General features: G+C 38.1%; 1 protein-coding gene across 2 annotated transcripts in view; it reads right to left on the bottom strand.

Moving 5' to 3' along the window:
• The window catches only part of atp2a3 (ATPase sarcoplasmic/endoplasmic reticulum Ca2+ transporting 3), a 62,179-nt gene extending 56,014 nt beyond the window's left edge, over nucleotides 1-6,165 (bottom strand). For both annotated transcript variants that reach the window (XM_051893260.1, XM_051893259.1), the window contains exon 1: nucleotides 5,556-6,165. In XM_051893260.1, the coding sequence (XP_051749220.1) occupies nucleotides 5,556-5,673 (118 nt within the window). In that variant the 5' untranslated portion in view covers nucleotides 5,674-6,165. The remainder of the gene's footprint in view (nucleotides 1-5,555) is intronic.
• Nucleotides 6,166-16,721: the final 10,556 nt, after the last annotated feature.

The following is a 16,721-nucleotide window of genomic DNA, read 5'->3' as shown; positions in this document are numbered from 1 at the left end:
GTTTACATTAATATTAAAATTGGCAAGGCTTAAAAACATGCAATGATAAATTTTCGTGACAACGCAGCACTGGCCCCGGGTCATTGTTGAGCCCTGCATATGACACTTCTTTCAAAAACATTAATAAATATCGACCACAAACTTTTGAATGGTAGCTATGCTACAGAAGGCCTACAGGTCTACAGAAGTTTGAAACTCAGTGCTTGTTTTCATGAGCACAACCATATAGAGAACTGAGAAATTGTGACAATAGTATACTTTAAACTTCTTATTGCATCAATTGTTCAAACCCCAGTGGAGACTGTGGCATTTTAAAAAATATCCGACAAGAAAAACAATTTTTTTTTATAAAACCCACATCTCAATTGTTAGTAGGCTTAAAGAGCTGTTGGATGAATAATGAGCATTTTAATATTCTGGTGCTGGTGTAACTTGGGAGTTCTGACAAGGAGGAAACAAAACCATTCAAGCATAAGTTTCACACAGACGATATGCCATATCAAACAAACGCAACAAGAATTTGAAAGCATTTCCATTACGAGGCATTTTGAGAGGGAGGAAGACAAAAGAGCAGTGACATAAACAGGGTCCTCTGAGAAGCTTTAGGTCAGTGTGTGACTTTCAGTGTGTGTATTATGTACAGTAGCATTACCCATGCTAAATTGCAGTACAGCTTACAAAAACACACGCATTGCACACTTACACAACGCGCGCAAAATTCTGCACCACAAAGATCGAACCACCAAACATCCTCTATAGAGTCCTTAGATCACAGCTGTATGAAAGCTGCTTCTTCCACACACACACACACACACACACAATCTATTTTAGCAGTGTAAAAAGTTACAGAGTTTAGTATCTACTATGGGTCTGAAATAAAAAAGGGAAAACTAGACAGTCCTTAAAAATGAATCATGAAGACATGTCCTTTCAAAAACAGCATGACCACCAATTATATAGCAAATGTGGACCTCGGCTCCCTACGACACTATCTCTGTGGGAAGCACATACCCAGCTAACAATGACTTTAACCCCAGAGGGTTCGATCCACCGCAGTTACAACAGCAGCTAACCATTGGCCTCTTTCTGCACGCAGGTGAAATACATAATGGAGTTGACCTCAATTTAGCACAGCCCAAAAGTGAGCAGTATAGCATTTTCTGTGCTGATTATTTGCCCTATTTTGTGTTTAACAATCTGGCTTTTAAGATCATTAATTAAGATGGGTTCCTTAATTTTGAGATACTAGCCATTGCAGTGGCCGGAACGTCACAGAGACTGAAGGAAGAGAGTAGAGAAACGATGCAGTCACAGTTCTCTGACCTACAGATCAGGATCATGTCTAAACAACTTCTAGATGAGAGTAGGGGTCACACAGGTCATCGTTACCCATCCTTCATGTAGTTTTATCCCAGTTATTTTCAGGAAATCCAAAAGGAGATATTCAGATGCCCTTTTCAATACAATAATAGTGGATGGTGATTTTAAAAATTGTACACAAATTAAATACAATATAGGCAGATGTAAAATTGTAGGATCATTTATATATTGCCATATCGCCAGGCCTAGAACCATTCTGTTAAAGCATTAAAGCATTTTGGACATAACAATTGACTTTCTGTAAATCTGCTTTGAAATATGTGTATTTAAAAAGGACTATAATTTGACTTGAAATTTGACAAACAATTTTGTGAGGAACAGTCTGTTCCTCATTGATAATGAATGGAGAAGATTTGGAATATAGTGCACAAGTCACATGGACTACTTTTACATATTAGTCATTTTTTGAGCTGATTTGGGCACTATTTACTTTCATTGTAATAAAAGCGCTGATCAGACATTCTGACTGAGATCTCATATTAAGTTTCACTGAAGAAAGATGATAATACTGGGTCGAAATGACACGAGGGTGGGATGAAAAAGTTAAATGGACAAAGGAAGAAAAAAAAGTCTTTGATCTGTTGTTAGATGTATTTTGTCGCCAGTCTAAATACCTCCACAGGAAGAATTGTTTCAATTCAAATTAATGTTGATGTGAAAACAATAGATCTTCCAACCAAGTCAACCAACTAGTTGTATTAGAATTTTAAATGGATAGTTCACCCAAAAATTGAAAATTCTGTCTTCATTTACTCACCCACTGTCATTCACGATTTTCTTCTGCAGAACATAAAAGAAGATACTTTGAAGAATGTTGTTAACCAAACCATTTTGGTTACCATTGACTTCCATTGTACATGAAAAAAAAAAAACTCAAAATATCTTCTTTTATGTTCCAAATTTAAAAAGTCGTACAGGTTTGGAACAACATGAGAGTAAGTAAATGATGATAATTTTCATTTTTGGGTAAACTATCCCTATAACACTCCTTTTAAGGAAGTTCAAAGATGTACAGTGCAAAGTACAACTGCAAAACTGTTTGTACTGTTATTGATATGTTATGCCTGCCTGTATGTACTCTGTAGGATGTTCTAGTCATGTATCATTTCAAGGAATGTTGCTATATCTTAAAGCATGCTGTAACTTTACATGGGTTTCCCACAGAACAAAAAGAGAGGAACAGGGGATGCTTTTTGAGGAATTCTGATGTTAGATTTCACATGCATCCTGCAAACGTCTATGTCAAAATTACCTCTAGGGAAAAAAATGTGGGTGCTAATATACAATAATGATTAATGGCTTAATGGTAAACAAAACCTCCTGTCCGCCTGCATTAACAACGTGCCAGCGTGTCAGAATAATCTCAAAAGGGTTTGGAGCATTTCCCACCCACACACACACACACACAAAACAAACAAACAGGCTTTGGACAAAAGCACACAGTTACATACACAAAATGCATATAAACAAGGCGGTGAGACAAAATTTTAACTGCATCTAAAAACTGCATCAGAGAACACAGGCAGATGAGTTAATTACTTGAAATGAAACAAACGTCAAAAGGCATCTACACCTGTCACTTTAAAAGCATAACATCAACTTAAAATACCACAACTTCTAAATGCATTCTGAAAGCAGATATACATACACAAAAATACAAATAAACTACAAACAGACACAAAATACACAGCAATGTTAAACAGGTCAAAGAGGAAAGGGTATTCCCTGTGGCATTCAGCTGCACGTCAAACAGGAAGTTGACGGCTCAAAGCGAGAGAGACATCGTCTACAACAAGATGTTACTTTTTCCATTAAGTTGGCCTCAGGCAGCTGTGATGTTTCAACCAAATCATGTTACAAAACACCTAGCCAGACACAAACCACCACACAAATATCCACTCTATTGCTTATTGTATCTTGCATACTGTATATTGCACTTTTATGTGGCTGGAGTTGTTGCACTGAATCCTTCAGGGATCAATTCAAACCTAATCTTTGTCCATCTTAAAGAGAAACCTCCTTTAAAAATCTAGTGTGGGGTTACAAAGAGCAGTATTATTCGACAAAGAAAGCCCAGTTAAAGTTGAGTGTTGCTGAGTGTGTATGTAATGAGTTAATAAGTCTGTTGCTTTAACCGACCCAATTGGAAAGTCACAGGACGATGTGCTTATGCAGCATTAAAGTCTGCAATGAGATCAAATGCAATGGGGATTCTTTTTTAATCGCTGATGGGTTGTCACATGCTGACACTAGCTCATGTTCATTTCGTAATAAATGACAGTTGATATGATATCTTCTGTTACTGTATGTTCATTTGGAAGTGTCATTGTTCTAATTTGAATATCAAGCAAGCGGTTATTGTATGAACAAATGTGCTGTAGTGGAAAACATGTCACGTGTCAAAGTGCAAATTCTGTTAAAGAGTTTGATATGACTGTGGGTGTGGAACCACAAAGCAACAATGACAAGCTAAACTGAGAGAAAAATGCTTTTCAAAAATTTTTCAGACATTATACACTCTGATACACTTGCATTGACTTAACTGTTTACGTTCACTTAAGTTAACTATGTTTACTCACACAGCATGTGAGTACCGAATTGAGTTCTCTTTCATGTCACCTTCCGCATTAATATTAAAATTGGCAAGGCTTAAAAACATGCAATGATAAATTTTCGTGACAACGCAGCACTGGCCCCGGGTCATTGTTGAGCCCTGCATATGACACTTCTTTCAAAAACATTAATAAATCTTACCGACCACAAACTTTTGAATGGTATTTATACTAGTCAAAGTAGTCAAGCAAGCGGTTATTGTATGAACAAATGTGCTGTAGTGGAAAACATGTCATGTGTCAAAGTGCAAATTCTGTTCAAGAGCTTGATATGACTATGGGTGTGGAACCACAAAGCAACAATGACAAACTAAACTGAGAGAAAAATGCTTTTCAAAAATTTTTCAGACATTATATCCGCAGAGAAAATTGTTCAGAGCCACTGCTGTCAAGTGTACTGTAGATAAGATGAGATATCAGTGAAACTGATACTATATGGGACAAACACATACTCGCAAAACTCGTTATAATATACTCTCAATTACTCAACCCTGCAACATTCATGCAATGTGAACTGAACAAATGAAGCTTCTGGTGTCAGAAAAATATTCTCATTACCGTTAGGCAATTACAATGGGGAAATATAAAGATTGTTCTCTTATTTAGTAGATACGCAGCTTGTGTCACTATTCTTAAGAGAAACCCACATCCCTTAATATGAAGCAAAAATAGAATAGTGTGGTTCAGTACAGTCTTGCGTAACAAAAACAAGCTCTTTTAAACGGTCCTCTGAAACAAATAGTAGTAGTAGGGCAACGTAACCTGACGCTCACTGTTTCTAAGTGAACATTTTGTCTCAGTGAGGAAGTAGAAAACAGGTTTCTCAAGTTCTATAATGCTGGTCACTGGTATATTATCTAGCTCTTTATCTCTTGAAACAATATTTCCTTTTCAAAGTACGGCTATTCCCTGCACATGCCTTTGAGCCAAAAACTTCTGAGTGTGGGTGCTGGTGGCTTATAATGAGGGGTGCCTGAAATCCTGCAGGACGTGGACACTTGCATCTCAGTACAGCGTAATGCTGGTGCACTTAGACGCCTCAACAGAAGGTTTTCCATTCGGAGGCTCAAGGCCAGGTATATTACAGAGCGCCAATCATTTTGGATTTGCCTGAATTCAAACTAAGGGTAATAAAAGAGGGTGAATGGAAAATGCCGGTCTCTTTGGTCATAATGTCCCACCTCATAAAAGAGAGCCAGGCTGAACAGATATGACTTCACTAGCCTATACATTACCAAACTATCTATGAAATCAAGAAATAATTTTTCCTAGTTATTTATAGCACAGCCTTTAAACAACGCATCATATTTCAAGGTTGCTCTTAGTAAAAAGTCCAAAACTGCATCATTTCGGAGATCTCATCAGAAGCGTACTCCACTGTGGACCTTACCATGCTGGCATCTCATTCTCTCCCCCTATTTTTTATAATAATATAATGGAGATAAAAGCCTACGAGGCACCCTATTGTAAAGAACAACTTTCTTCCGCTGTAAGGAAACGCGTGTTCTGCGTATGATCAACACTTATAAACACGGCCAGGTAAATGCATGAGAGGTTACTCACCGTTAGGTCCATATCTTTCAAAATTATTTTTCACTTGTTCCAGCGTGAGTCCAGTGTTTTCGTTCACACCGAAGTTTGCTAAAACTTCTGATGCAGATTTAGTGTGGGCGTTTTCCATCTCGAGGAACTGTTTACTACGAGCACTTGAACGGCATGTATTTGTGACAAATGAAACCGAGATCACGGACAGGCTGTGAGAAGTGGCTAAATTTCCACCGAGGTGCTTTCAGACCGCCAAGTGGAGGTGGTAGTCTGCGCAGACGTCCACCTGCCCCTTCTGCAATCCGCCGGTTTGAGCCCGTGAAGCTGATACTCTGTGTGAGCTCGAGCGATGTGAATGCGCGCGCACGCGCTCCGCGTCCTCTGAAGGTGCGCGATGTTCCCGCCTCTTTTTCCGTGAGCTCGCTTGTTTGAGCACCGTCCGCAAGCTCTTATTGGCTCGCGTTACCTGAGAGAAGTGAAAGGCGGCTCACGTTCGCGGTGTGTGTATGAAAAAGAAAAACCGCCGTAATCGAGAACTGCGCCAAATTAATTTCCGTGTCTGGAGGAGAATAAAACGGTGAGCAGTTTGTCGTGGATGAAGGAAGCTGTCGAGGTGACTGTGAGTTCCTCCGAGCGCGTCATCTGTGAGCTTGTCAACCGTCACAGACTCACAGCTCAAACTTGTCAAGACTGCCTATAGAATATATTAACCATTAACTGGGCGTTATATAGCCTATGAAATAAAAGTATCCACAGTGGTGAAACCTTTGACATTTTACAAACTGCGTTTACGTTTGCTTATTAAATACACAGAGCAATGGTGCTAATGTGATGAACAGACAGGTTAGCGATTTAGTTTAGTTTATTTATAGATTATATAACTTTTGCCTTTTATCTGAATCAAAACATTTACTAATATTACAAACTGCAAAATTGTCATCCAATAATTCAGTTGTAAAGCAATGAGAGCTGTCTTAAAAGGAAAACATTATTATCGCAGCAGTGTACAGAGGGGTAGATGGATTTAGAACAAGGTGCTCCAGTTCTTTCCTAGTTCATAGTTTCTCATCTGTCCCTGTGCAATGCCTATATATAGAAAAAAAAACCACCTTCTAAACTCATGTTAAAACAAGAAACTTTATAGGTTACATCATCCTCGCCTGCAGAAGTGATAGGAGATCTTTGGGAAAATGAGGTAATAGGTCAAAGCTGGCATCACAAATGAAACTTGCAGCCCCATCTGGCTTGGCTTTTCACCTCTCAGACTGCTTTCACATTGGTTTGATTGCTTGGAATGAACCCATGTTCAATTCCACCAACCTCCCCCTGCCCTTGCTGGTCTCTTTTCACATTGATCCCACTCCAAAGCCGGTTTCATTGGGCAACTTAATCATGCAGTCATGTCAAGAAAATTTCAGCCTGCATTGATTCAGTTCTGAGTTCAGAAATATTATGGATAGTGACAAAGAGTATTGTTTTTTTATGAGGAAGTGCTACCAGTGTGATAGCACTTCCTAGTGGGCCCTGACCCCCATGTTGAGAACTAATGGGTTAGGGTTTAGTATCTGTTTCAGCGTTGTGTAAGCAATCAGCACATGACAGTAGTGATGGGAAAAGTGAGTTTTTTTTAAACTTCAAATACATTTTCTTTCGTTGTTTCAAAGCGCTCAAAAATGCCGCACACTGAGGACATCTGCTGGTTAAAGCCATGTAAATGCAAATTTACGCTCGATGACGTTCTATAAAACATTTCCATTATTTTAACGAAAGTGTAATTTCTAGTATCAGCAAATACCAATAGGCCTAAAATATCAATAAAACATACCAATAAAAGTATGATAAAATTGTGCGGTTGAAATTGCGCTCTGACCAGTGCACTTCTACAGATCTTCTATAGTTATGCTTCTGCAGAGTAAGGCTGTCTTAACAAAGCCCTCTCAGAGAGTACTGTGGATACCCTACTTTAAAACCATTGCCTCTGGAACACAATGTGCTTTTGAGGACTATATTTATCTCAAAATGGCCCAGGTCTCTTTCCACCTATCCAGGTCATAATCAGCTTCCTCTAAAGTACAGCAGCTCTGTTTAGACATAAGCTTTGTGTGCTGATCTAGGACCAGCTTTCACAACTGAAAACATAACCTTCATCGTTATGTCCGATCACGAGCAAAGGGCAAAAGGCCTGTACTCAATAATGATGTTCTCAGAAGACAGACTTCTGGCTTTTCATAAACTTAACTTGAAAAGAGCCTATTTTAGTCATCATCGTAATGGTGATCAGTATTCAGACCACTTTCTGCACTTGATCAATTCAGATATTGACCCCCTTCTTGACTCCACATAAAGTTGGATAGAGGAGTTCTTGGGTTAAGCCAGTGGCTTGAGGCAGCACGCTAATACAAATTGATGGATCAGATTGCCTTGTTGGAAAGGAATGTTAATAGGACATAATCCACATCAGTTGCCACTTCCCATTTCCAAAACAGTACATACAGTTTTAGGTGTAATTTGGGTGTAATGCGTCACTTTCAGGCTTCCTATCTTAAATGACTCAGCATGAAGCTGCAGAAATCTAATTTTGTTGACAGTTGCAATAGGACAGTTCTCTCCTCTGTCAATTCTTAAAATATAACCTTTGTGATGAAGAAAGCTACCTCAGTCTCATCCCTGCACATCGATAGCAAAACTTAAGGTTTGATGTGTCTAGTTTATTTGACACAATTTCACAATGGACACTCACATAAACCCAGCGTGACCATTATATATTTGACATCAAACCCAATCCACCCTCCCCCTAAATGAGAAAAAATAGAAGGGAAATCCTTGAATGCCAAAGTCCTTACGGAAAGGAAATCCTTCCCCCTTTTCCCTGACTGTTTTACCACACTGGTGTACAATGGATGTCTGTGCGAGTTACAGTTTCAGACACCAAATTTTCCACTCGGGTTTGTGAGCCTCCCAGCTGCATTTGCCTTCAAGCCTGGCTGGTCTCACCGTCACTTTGCATTATGGAAATCAGTTCCTAAATACACTTAATTTTCTTTCTTGTATACCATTCAAGACATTCATTGTTTCTATCAAAAGGGATGCTCATCTCTCTCTCTCTCTCTCAATTCTGCTTCCTCTTTCCTGGGTAAAGAAAAGAATCCACCAATATGCCATCAATACATAATAATGCCAAATTATTGTTATAAAATAAAAGAAACAGTAAGGAATAAGTGACGTCATTTTAACTCTCAGCATTTTGTGTCCATCAGCTTTGACGTGATGGGAAAGAGCCGCTACAGGCACAGTACTGCGGTACCTTCATTGACTTTGACTCAAGGAGATCTGGAGTGAGACTAATCCCCAGACTGCAGCAGCTGCACCTGACAGAGAGACAGAAAGAATGAGAGAGAGAGAGAGACTGTGCCCATGCTAGCATCCCCTACACTCCGTCCCAATCAAATGCAATGTACTTAATCTTCCTTTCTCTCTTCCTGTTACATACACAGACTCCAAGCACATTACATCTGTGACGCAGTAGTCATTTCACAGGATGGTACCAGGGGATGCCAATGCGCCGTCTGCCAGTCTGCCTGACAGGAATAAAAGATGAGAGGGGGAAAAGGGGAGGAGGAAGAGAAAGAGGTTTGTCTGAATTGCAGAGTAACAATTATGTGCAATCCAATCTAATATCTATTTTAGCCAATCGGAGCACAAAACCAAGGAATGTTTTTGAGTAACACGGTGTTGGAGAGAAAATTTAGAGAGAAGAATTGAATAACATTTCTTTTTCAGTTATTTTAACATTGACTGATAGAACTTTTTCAAATATTTTGAAGTGTGGCTCTTGTGAAAATATGAAAATGTAAATGTCAGTGTCAAAACATACAAATATAAACACTTCATGATATCCACCATTTTTTCTTGCTCCATATTAAACTTGCACAAAAGAGTCACATCTCAGTGCTTTGCCAATCTTCATCTATCAGTCATCGCCTAATGGAATCAAACAGTCTATAATGAACCAATTACTATGCAGCAAAAGTTGTTGACTGTTAAAATGCCAGTCAGCCAGGTGGCCTATTCAAGTGACATCACTAAACATAACTTGTGCTCTCATCTCATTATGATGATCTTATTCATTTCAATCAATTGCAAGTGACATTATTTCCTAGAACTTGCTGATACTGGTTTCTGTAGAGGAATAAAGAATGTTTACAAACAAATATGAATGAAGATTTTATGCCTCAAAAATGTGAAGCTTCCAAATGTGACAGTGCTGTTGATATATTTTACATTGTTTATGTACGTCATTCCGTAGTTCCAGTCCACAGCCCTTGCAGAGTTATCACTCACTCTGTGAAGGGTCTGTCAGACATGAGGCATTGTAATAAGGACTGTCAGTGCTTCGGCATATGCACTAATGTTCAATGCAAATATAAACCACAGAGTGATGTAAAGTATTTGCAAGACAGCAAAAGTGAAATAGGGAAGAGTGGTGTATTGTGTGGGAAACAATTACTAGAAATGTACTGTTATTTCATAATGCATTGAAACATTATACATAATAAACATTGCCCACTAAAATGCATCTCCATTAAACATGAAAAGAACATCATGATAAACTCGGCACCAAAAAAATCTAGAGATGTAAATTAAAGTTAATTACTCGCATCAGGAGGTACGTAACACGGTGCAGGAGGAAGCATGCATGCAGCACCTTGAGTGTTACTCTGAATCAAAATAATTATCCTCTCAGAGAAAAAACAATGAGCAACCTTCAAATAGTGATACTGTACTTCAGAGCATGATGATCTCTTTCAGTTGATCTCATCTTTTTGTGTGACATTGTAATGTTTATGGATTATTGAACTACATTTCTGACTTTTGCTCATCTCTATTCAAGAGGGGCCAGAAAAGAGGGAGGGAATAGAGGAGAATTTAAAGTCACCATGATATCACAATTGACTATTCTTACTTTTATTCAGTATTGCAGTGTTTATTATAAATGATTCATCCATGCACATCATATTTCTTTTTTAAATTAATGTGCCCTCGTAATCCAAAGGGATAGTTCACCCAAAAATGAAAATTATCCCATGATTTACTCGCCATCCTAGGTGTATATGACTATCTTCTTTAAGACGAACACATTCAGAGTTATATTAAAATATATCCTAACTCCATTCATCATAAAAGTAATTCACATGGCTCCAGAAAGTTAATAAAGGCCTTCTGAAGTGAAGTGATGGGTTTTTATAACAAAAATATCAATATTTAAATCCTAAAGGTGCAATGTGTAAAATTTGGGAGCATCTATTGACAGAAATGCAATATAATATATGTTTTTATTACCTTAGAATGAGCCATTTTTATCTCATACACTGCAGGTCCATGTCAAGTCACCATTATGCACCGGCATGTTTCTACATCAGCCCTAAATGAACAAATGCCCTACAGAGCGCGTTTCATCACTATGTTGTTCTTCTTCTAAATCGTTCATGTTTTGCATGAACGATTCTACACGTCGCTACGTAGTAGTAGTCGTCTAGTTTATTAGAAGCAGAGACCGTTCTTTGTTAGAAGTAAGAAGAAACCTCATTGCTTGACTGGCTAATGTACTCTCTGCTGTCTCAGACAACGACATCTTTGACTTGTGTCGGCTAGACGGCCACCGTAGCTTCTCTATTTTGCTTTGAAAGGGAGGGGTGAGCTGCTGTTGGTTGCAGTTCGCAACCTCACTGCGAGATGCCGCTAAAATTTACACACTGCACCTTCAATAATCTAACATAACTAGCTTCTGGCAGATGGCCTACGCAAATCGAGTAACGGTGGAAGAGTAACCCCTGACCCAATGCATGACACAATGACGCGGAAGCACAGAGGATAGAGCAAAACAAAACTCTGGTCACAAATTAGAAGTCTAAAATGAGAATTTTTAAAAAGAAATGTTGGAGGATTTCGATATAAGAGGAGCTTAAATTTGTTGCCCAGCCCTATTTGTTTGAACCGCGAGGGGCGTCTAAGCTTAGAGCCCTTGGAGCTGTGTGGATATCTTTTATGATGGATGGATGCACTTTCTTGGAAATCAGGTGCACCATTCACCATAAAGCTTGGAAGAGTCAGGATAATTTTTAATACAACTCTGAATGTGTTCATCAGAAAGAAGATAGTCATATACACCTAGGATGGTTTGAGGGTGAATAAATCATGATTTTCATTTTTGGGTGAACTATCCCTTTAATCAAAAAAACTTGATCAAAACTTGATCTCCCTCGACAATGGACCCATTTCAGAGTTTGTGATGATGCATTTTCACAGTTATCAACATCACAAATCTAGTAAAGTTTTACATATTTTCATTTTTAAAAAAAATTATATTACCTTGTTAGTAAAATGACAAAAAATGAATTTCTAATACAGCGGCTGAGGAAGTGATGGCAAATTTGACATCTCTCTCTCTTCTGACCAACATAATCAATCTCTCTATATTTTTCCCTCTTTTGGAAAGCTGTGGAAACTCTATCACATATTTTTTTCTTGTGCTATTGGAGCAAATTGAAATACAAAAATTATATTTTCTGTCATCTCCTGTTCACCATTATAGAAGTTTACCCAACTATATATAACTATCTTCCACTTCTGAGAACCCTGGAAATGTGAAAAGAGTCCATGACATCTATTCTCTGATGACGTGTGCACCGGCCCAATGGCTGTGCAATTATTCCTTCCCTTCAGCAACCTGTCACTCACATGAGATTGCAACAGTTAGCAAACGACAGCGATCCAATCAATCCCCATGGACAAAATCAAGTCCTGCCCTGCCCTGTTTCTCGTTCAAGAATCGTGTCATGGTGGGTTTGTTTTCCAAGGCATATTGAAGGTTTTGGACAGTCATTCAGCAGCAACAACAAAATATAGCTTATCTAACTGCTTTATTAAAGTCTTAATCAGTATGCACAGGTCTGAACTACTAACTTGCTCTTATTTACATGTTTTTTGTCACTGTGACAAAAAAAGAGATTGCTGTGATGCTAAGCAGCTGTAGTTCAACCTCTCCATTCATTGTACTGGAGTCTGTTTTCATACTAAAAGTAAATACACAAACAAAAACACTGTTAAGCTGCTGTACATTTAGAAAATAAATTATAGACAGAGAGAGAGAGAAGGAATAGACAGTCAGACTCAGTAAAAGCAAGAGAGAGAGAATAAACCAAATTGTATAAGACACAGATGAAGGGAAAAAGTGTGGCTGGGGAAAGAATAAAAGTTAGGCCAGACAAAATCAGGGATGCAAAAAGAATGTGTGAATGAGAGGTGCAGAGAGAGAGATTGAACTGGAGCTGGTGTCATTGATAGCTCAGCTCCTACTGACAGAACAGCCCAGTGGTAAAGAAAAGGCTTAGGTAGATATCGATTTTGAGAGCAGGCTGGTCTTGATTTACAAAGCCAAAGCTGCTTAAGCTGGCCAGTGTTTTTTTTTTTTTTTTTTTTTTTTGGTGTAAACAAAGGCACACTGCACTACTGAAGAAATGGGGAAGAAGAAAGGCAAAGAAGGGCTTTTCAGAAACAGGCGGAGAGACAGATAAAAAGGAGCAATGAAATGCAGAACACTAACTGAGCAACTAAAATGAATGCAACTGAAACATCCTAATCACTTCAGTATTACTGTAGCAAAGCATTAAATAGACAATTTATCATCAATGATTGTTTATTAAATTGCCGATACTTTGACAAGATGCTACTCACCTTCCAGAAGCCTTGTTGTGCCTTGTTACAAATGTCACATAGGGCCCTATTTTAATGATCTAAGCGCAAGGTCTAAAGTGCACAGCGCAAGTGTACCTAGGGCATGTCCGAATCTACTTTTGCTAGTTTAACGATGGTAAAAATAGTCAGCGCGCATGGTCTAAAAGAGTTGTACCTATTCTCTTAATGAGTAATGGGTGTGTTTTGGGCCTTTCACAAAGGCAAGGACGCATCACAACAACTGGAGCTAAAACAAAAGAATACCAAAAGAAATAAAGTACACAACAGAAAGAAATAAAACTTAAAAATGTGTCCATGGTCAGTCATGTTTTACATACTTTTCCTGACTCACAAAATATTATTATTTCTCTTCATTTCAAAGCTCCAGAGTTTTGAAAAAACAAACTTAGGAAAATGAATGTCTACATTCAGCCACTGAGGTATCTAATTAGACCTAATTTCTTTGTGACTGAAAACCTTGAGACATATTGTGCAGAAGTCATCAGCTTATCTGTCGAAGCTCCAGAGACTGGGACTTATAGGAAACAGATCTGACTCTCTAATTACACTCTACCTCCCTTTGATTACCTGCCCTATAAGCAGAGCACGCTCACATGGACGACTGATCTTGAAGTTCCCCCTTGATGAAGTACCCAAAGGAGGGATCATGTCCAAGTGATTAGTGAATCACACTCTGGCTTTTGAACAGAAAATACACACCTGTCAACTTGTTGCCAGCTTGTGTGGTTCAAGGATCATGTGCTTTCTCTTAAAATGCCTCTAATCTTCTCTTAGTCTCTATTTTAATTTGATGTACTCTTTCGTCATTCATTTCCTTTATCCTCTTTCCATTTCCACTCTCTCTCTCTCTCTCTCTCTCTCTCTCTCTCTCTCTCTCTCTCTCTCTCTCGGTTATGAGTGTTCCTTCAGTCATGCAGTAATAAGGAACCAGTGAATGTCTTCAGTGAATGCCTTTTCTTCTCTTACTGTCAGCATAGTAAGGATGGACTCAGCATTGCAATATTATATCAATATTCAGGTCACTATACAATAAATTTGTTATTCTTTTCCCTCTCCCATTATAACCAAAAAAAGAAAAAAAAAAACAGGATTTTTTTTTTTTTTTTTTAATTTACTCCCTGAGGTTGCAACAAAGACATTCATTATTTAGATTTAATATACTTTACACCCTTTCTCTCACCATTGGACGTTTTCTTTTCTAATGTTGTCTAATCCAGCAGAAGGAAATGCTTTTTTTCTGAACACCATATAGCATCATTGAGAAGTAAATGTGAGCGGGCATATTATTAATATTCAATAAATGTCATCTTTTTTTCATTGTGGAGTAAGTTTTGGGTTTTGAAAGTCACAGTACTATGTTTTCATAAAAAAAAACTCTTTTATCTCAGAAGATCAAGGAAATAGTTGCTCAACATATGACCCCTTTAATGATGCAGCTCATCTATTTATTAATCAGTCAGATAGCAAAACATTGTGTACGGCACTAATTCACTGTAAGATGACTGAGAAAGCAGTTTAGTTCACCCAAAAATGAAAATTGATTTATTCACCCTCATGTCATTTACAAACCTGACTTTCTTTCTCTCTTTTGTAGAACACAAATGAATCTATCTAAAAAGTCTCAGTGTAGTTAATTGTTTTGTTATTTTTTAGGATTTCCTTTTTAAAGTAAACCATACAGCTGTGATATTACCATCAGTCTCTCTTACTTTCTCCCTTTATGTGAAAATCCTTATGACAGCTTTAAAATACTATTTTTGAAATGTATTTTTAGCATTCAGCTTCTCTTTTGTAAAAGCTGCACTCTTAAACAAACAAGAACAGACACAACATCATAAATATTCTTTGTTATAACAAATGATGTGTCTGCTGTGCAGCTTTGACTAGGACAGAATCATTTGACACAGTCACAACATGTCCCTAAAGGCAGGAGCAAATAAGATGCATCAATGTGTCAATTTGGTTGGGATCATTGGACATTTTTCACTCTATCCCTCCTTTTTCCTCTACTCTGACAGAACTCTAATCTGTCTTCCTCTCTGTTTAAGGTAATGCTCAGCTACACCACACTGAAAAGAACACTGCCTCTCTCTACTCTTGTGGTACAGCAGGATAATCTGCACAGTCCAAACTAAACATCCAGCTAACAACTAAAGAGGTATGAACTCTGTCTTGTGGCTGTCTTGGTGACAAGGATTAAGTATTGGGGTCATGGGTAAAAAGTGTTTCCATTCCACTGAATAAAACAGTTTGTAAAGTCCATGGGTTTGAAATAGTATGTTTTTCTCAGAGCATATATACAGTACAGTATATTACCATTCAAAAGATCTGTATGGTTTTTAAAATGTTTTTTAAAGAAATTTTTTACTGGCTGAGTTTATTTGTTCAAAAATACAGTAAAATCTAAAAATAATATTGTGAAATATTATTATAATTTAAAGGGGACCTATTATGCCCCTTATTTTACAAAATGTAAAATAAGTCTCTGATGTCCCCAGAGTGTGTATGTGAAGTTTTAGCTCAAAATACTCCACAGATCATTTTTTTTAGCATGTTAAAATGGCCACGCCGATTTTGTGTGTGTCCCTTTAAATGCAAATGAGTGGCTGCTCCTGGCACCCTTTCAAGAAGAGGGCGGAGCTTCAAGACCTCATGCAACAACAAAACAGGGCAATCTCATGCACTGAAAATGTCAGAAACTGTCAGTAGCGGTGTTCAGCCTTATATGTTCAAACCGGAGTCGGACAATGATGCCTACAGATCCAGAGAATATATGCTGCATGGAGATAGAACAAGTATAGTTTAGTTTAATTATAGTTATAACTTGTGTTGTCATCTTGATTTTATCTACTCTTAGTACAAGCCTGGCGTTGCGGACCCCGTCCGAATGATGGCCAAAACTTTACTGACAAGATGAAGCTTCCGTTTTCTCTCCAGAAGAGCTGAATAAAACAGAGACAATAAGTGCACATTAAATTATCCATAAACTCTTTCTCTCCCTTGTATTATCATCAATATAACACAGTGAATTACACAAAAAAAACACCTGTTACAACAAACAGTAAACAAATACAGACATTATACCTGTTTTGTATCGTCCCTTTGTATTAACCCTCGTTCACAAAGCAGTCTGGTGTAAAATGATTCGCTCAGACATAAACGAATTTAGGTATATGTGGGCACATTCCCTTCAAACATACAACTAATCCACTGCGTCTCCAACAGCAAAACACCTGAGTTGCTTACAAGACATTCCTGTCGCTACAGCTGCTCCAGCCTGGAGAAAATGGCGGACAGTGTACAACTAGCTCAGGGCAGAAACTGCTAATACGGCAGAGTCGGTCAGCAGTTGTGGGCGGGGCCTGAGTGGTTTGACGTTATATACTTCAGTCATGTCTAAAAAAGGAGTGGGTGGATTTTTTCATTATA

This window comes from Ctenopharyngodon idella, chromosome 5 (assembly GCF_019924925.1).
Source record: "Ctenopharyngodon idella isolate HZGC_01 chromosome 5, HZGC01, whole genome shotgun sequence".
NCBI classification, from domain to species: Eukaryota; Metazoa; Chordata; class Actinopteri; order Cypriniformes; family Xenocyprididae; genus Ctenopharyngodon; species Ctenopharyngodon idella.
Note: the sequence above shows the minus strand (reverse complement) of the source record. Positions and strands in the feature narration are given on the sequence as shown.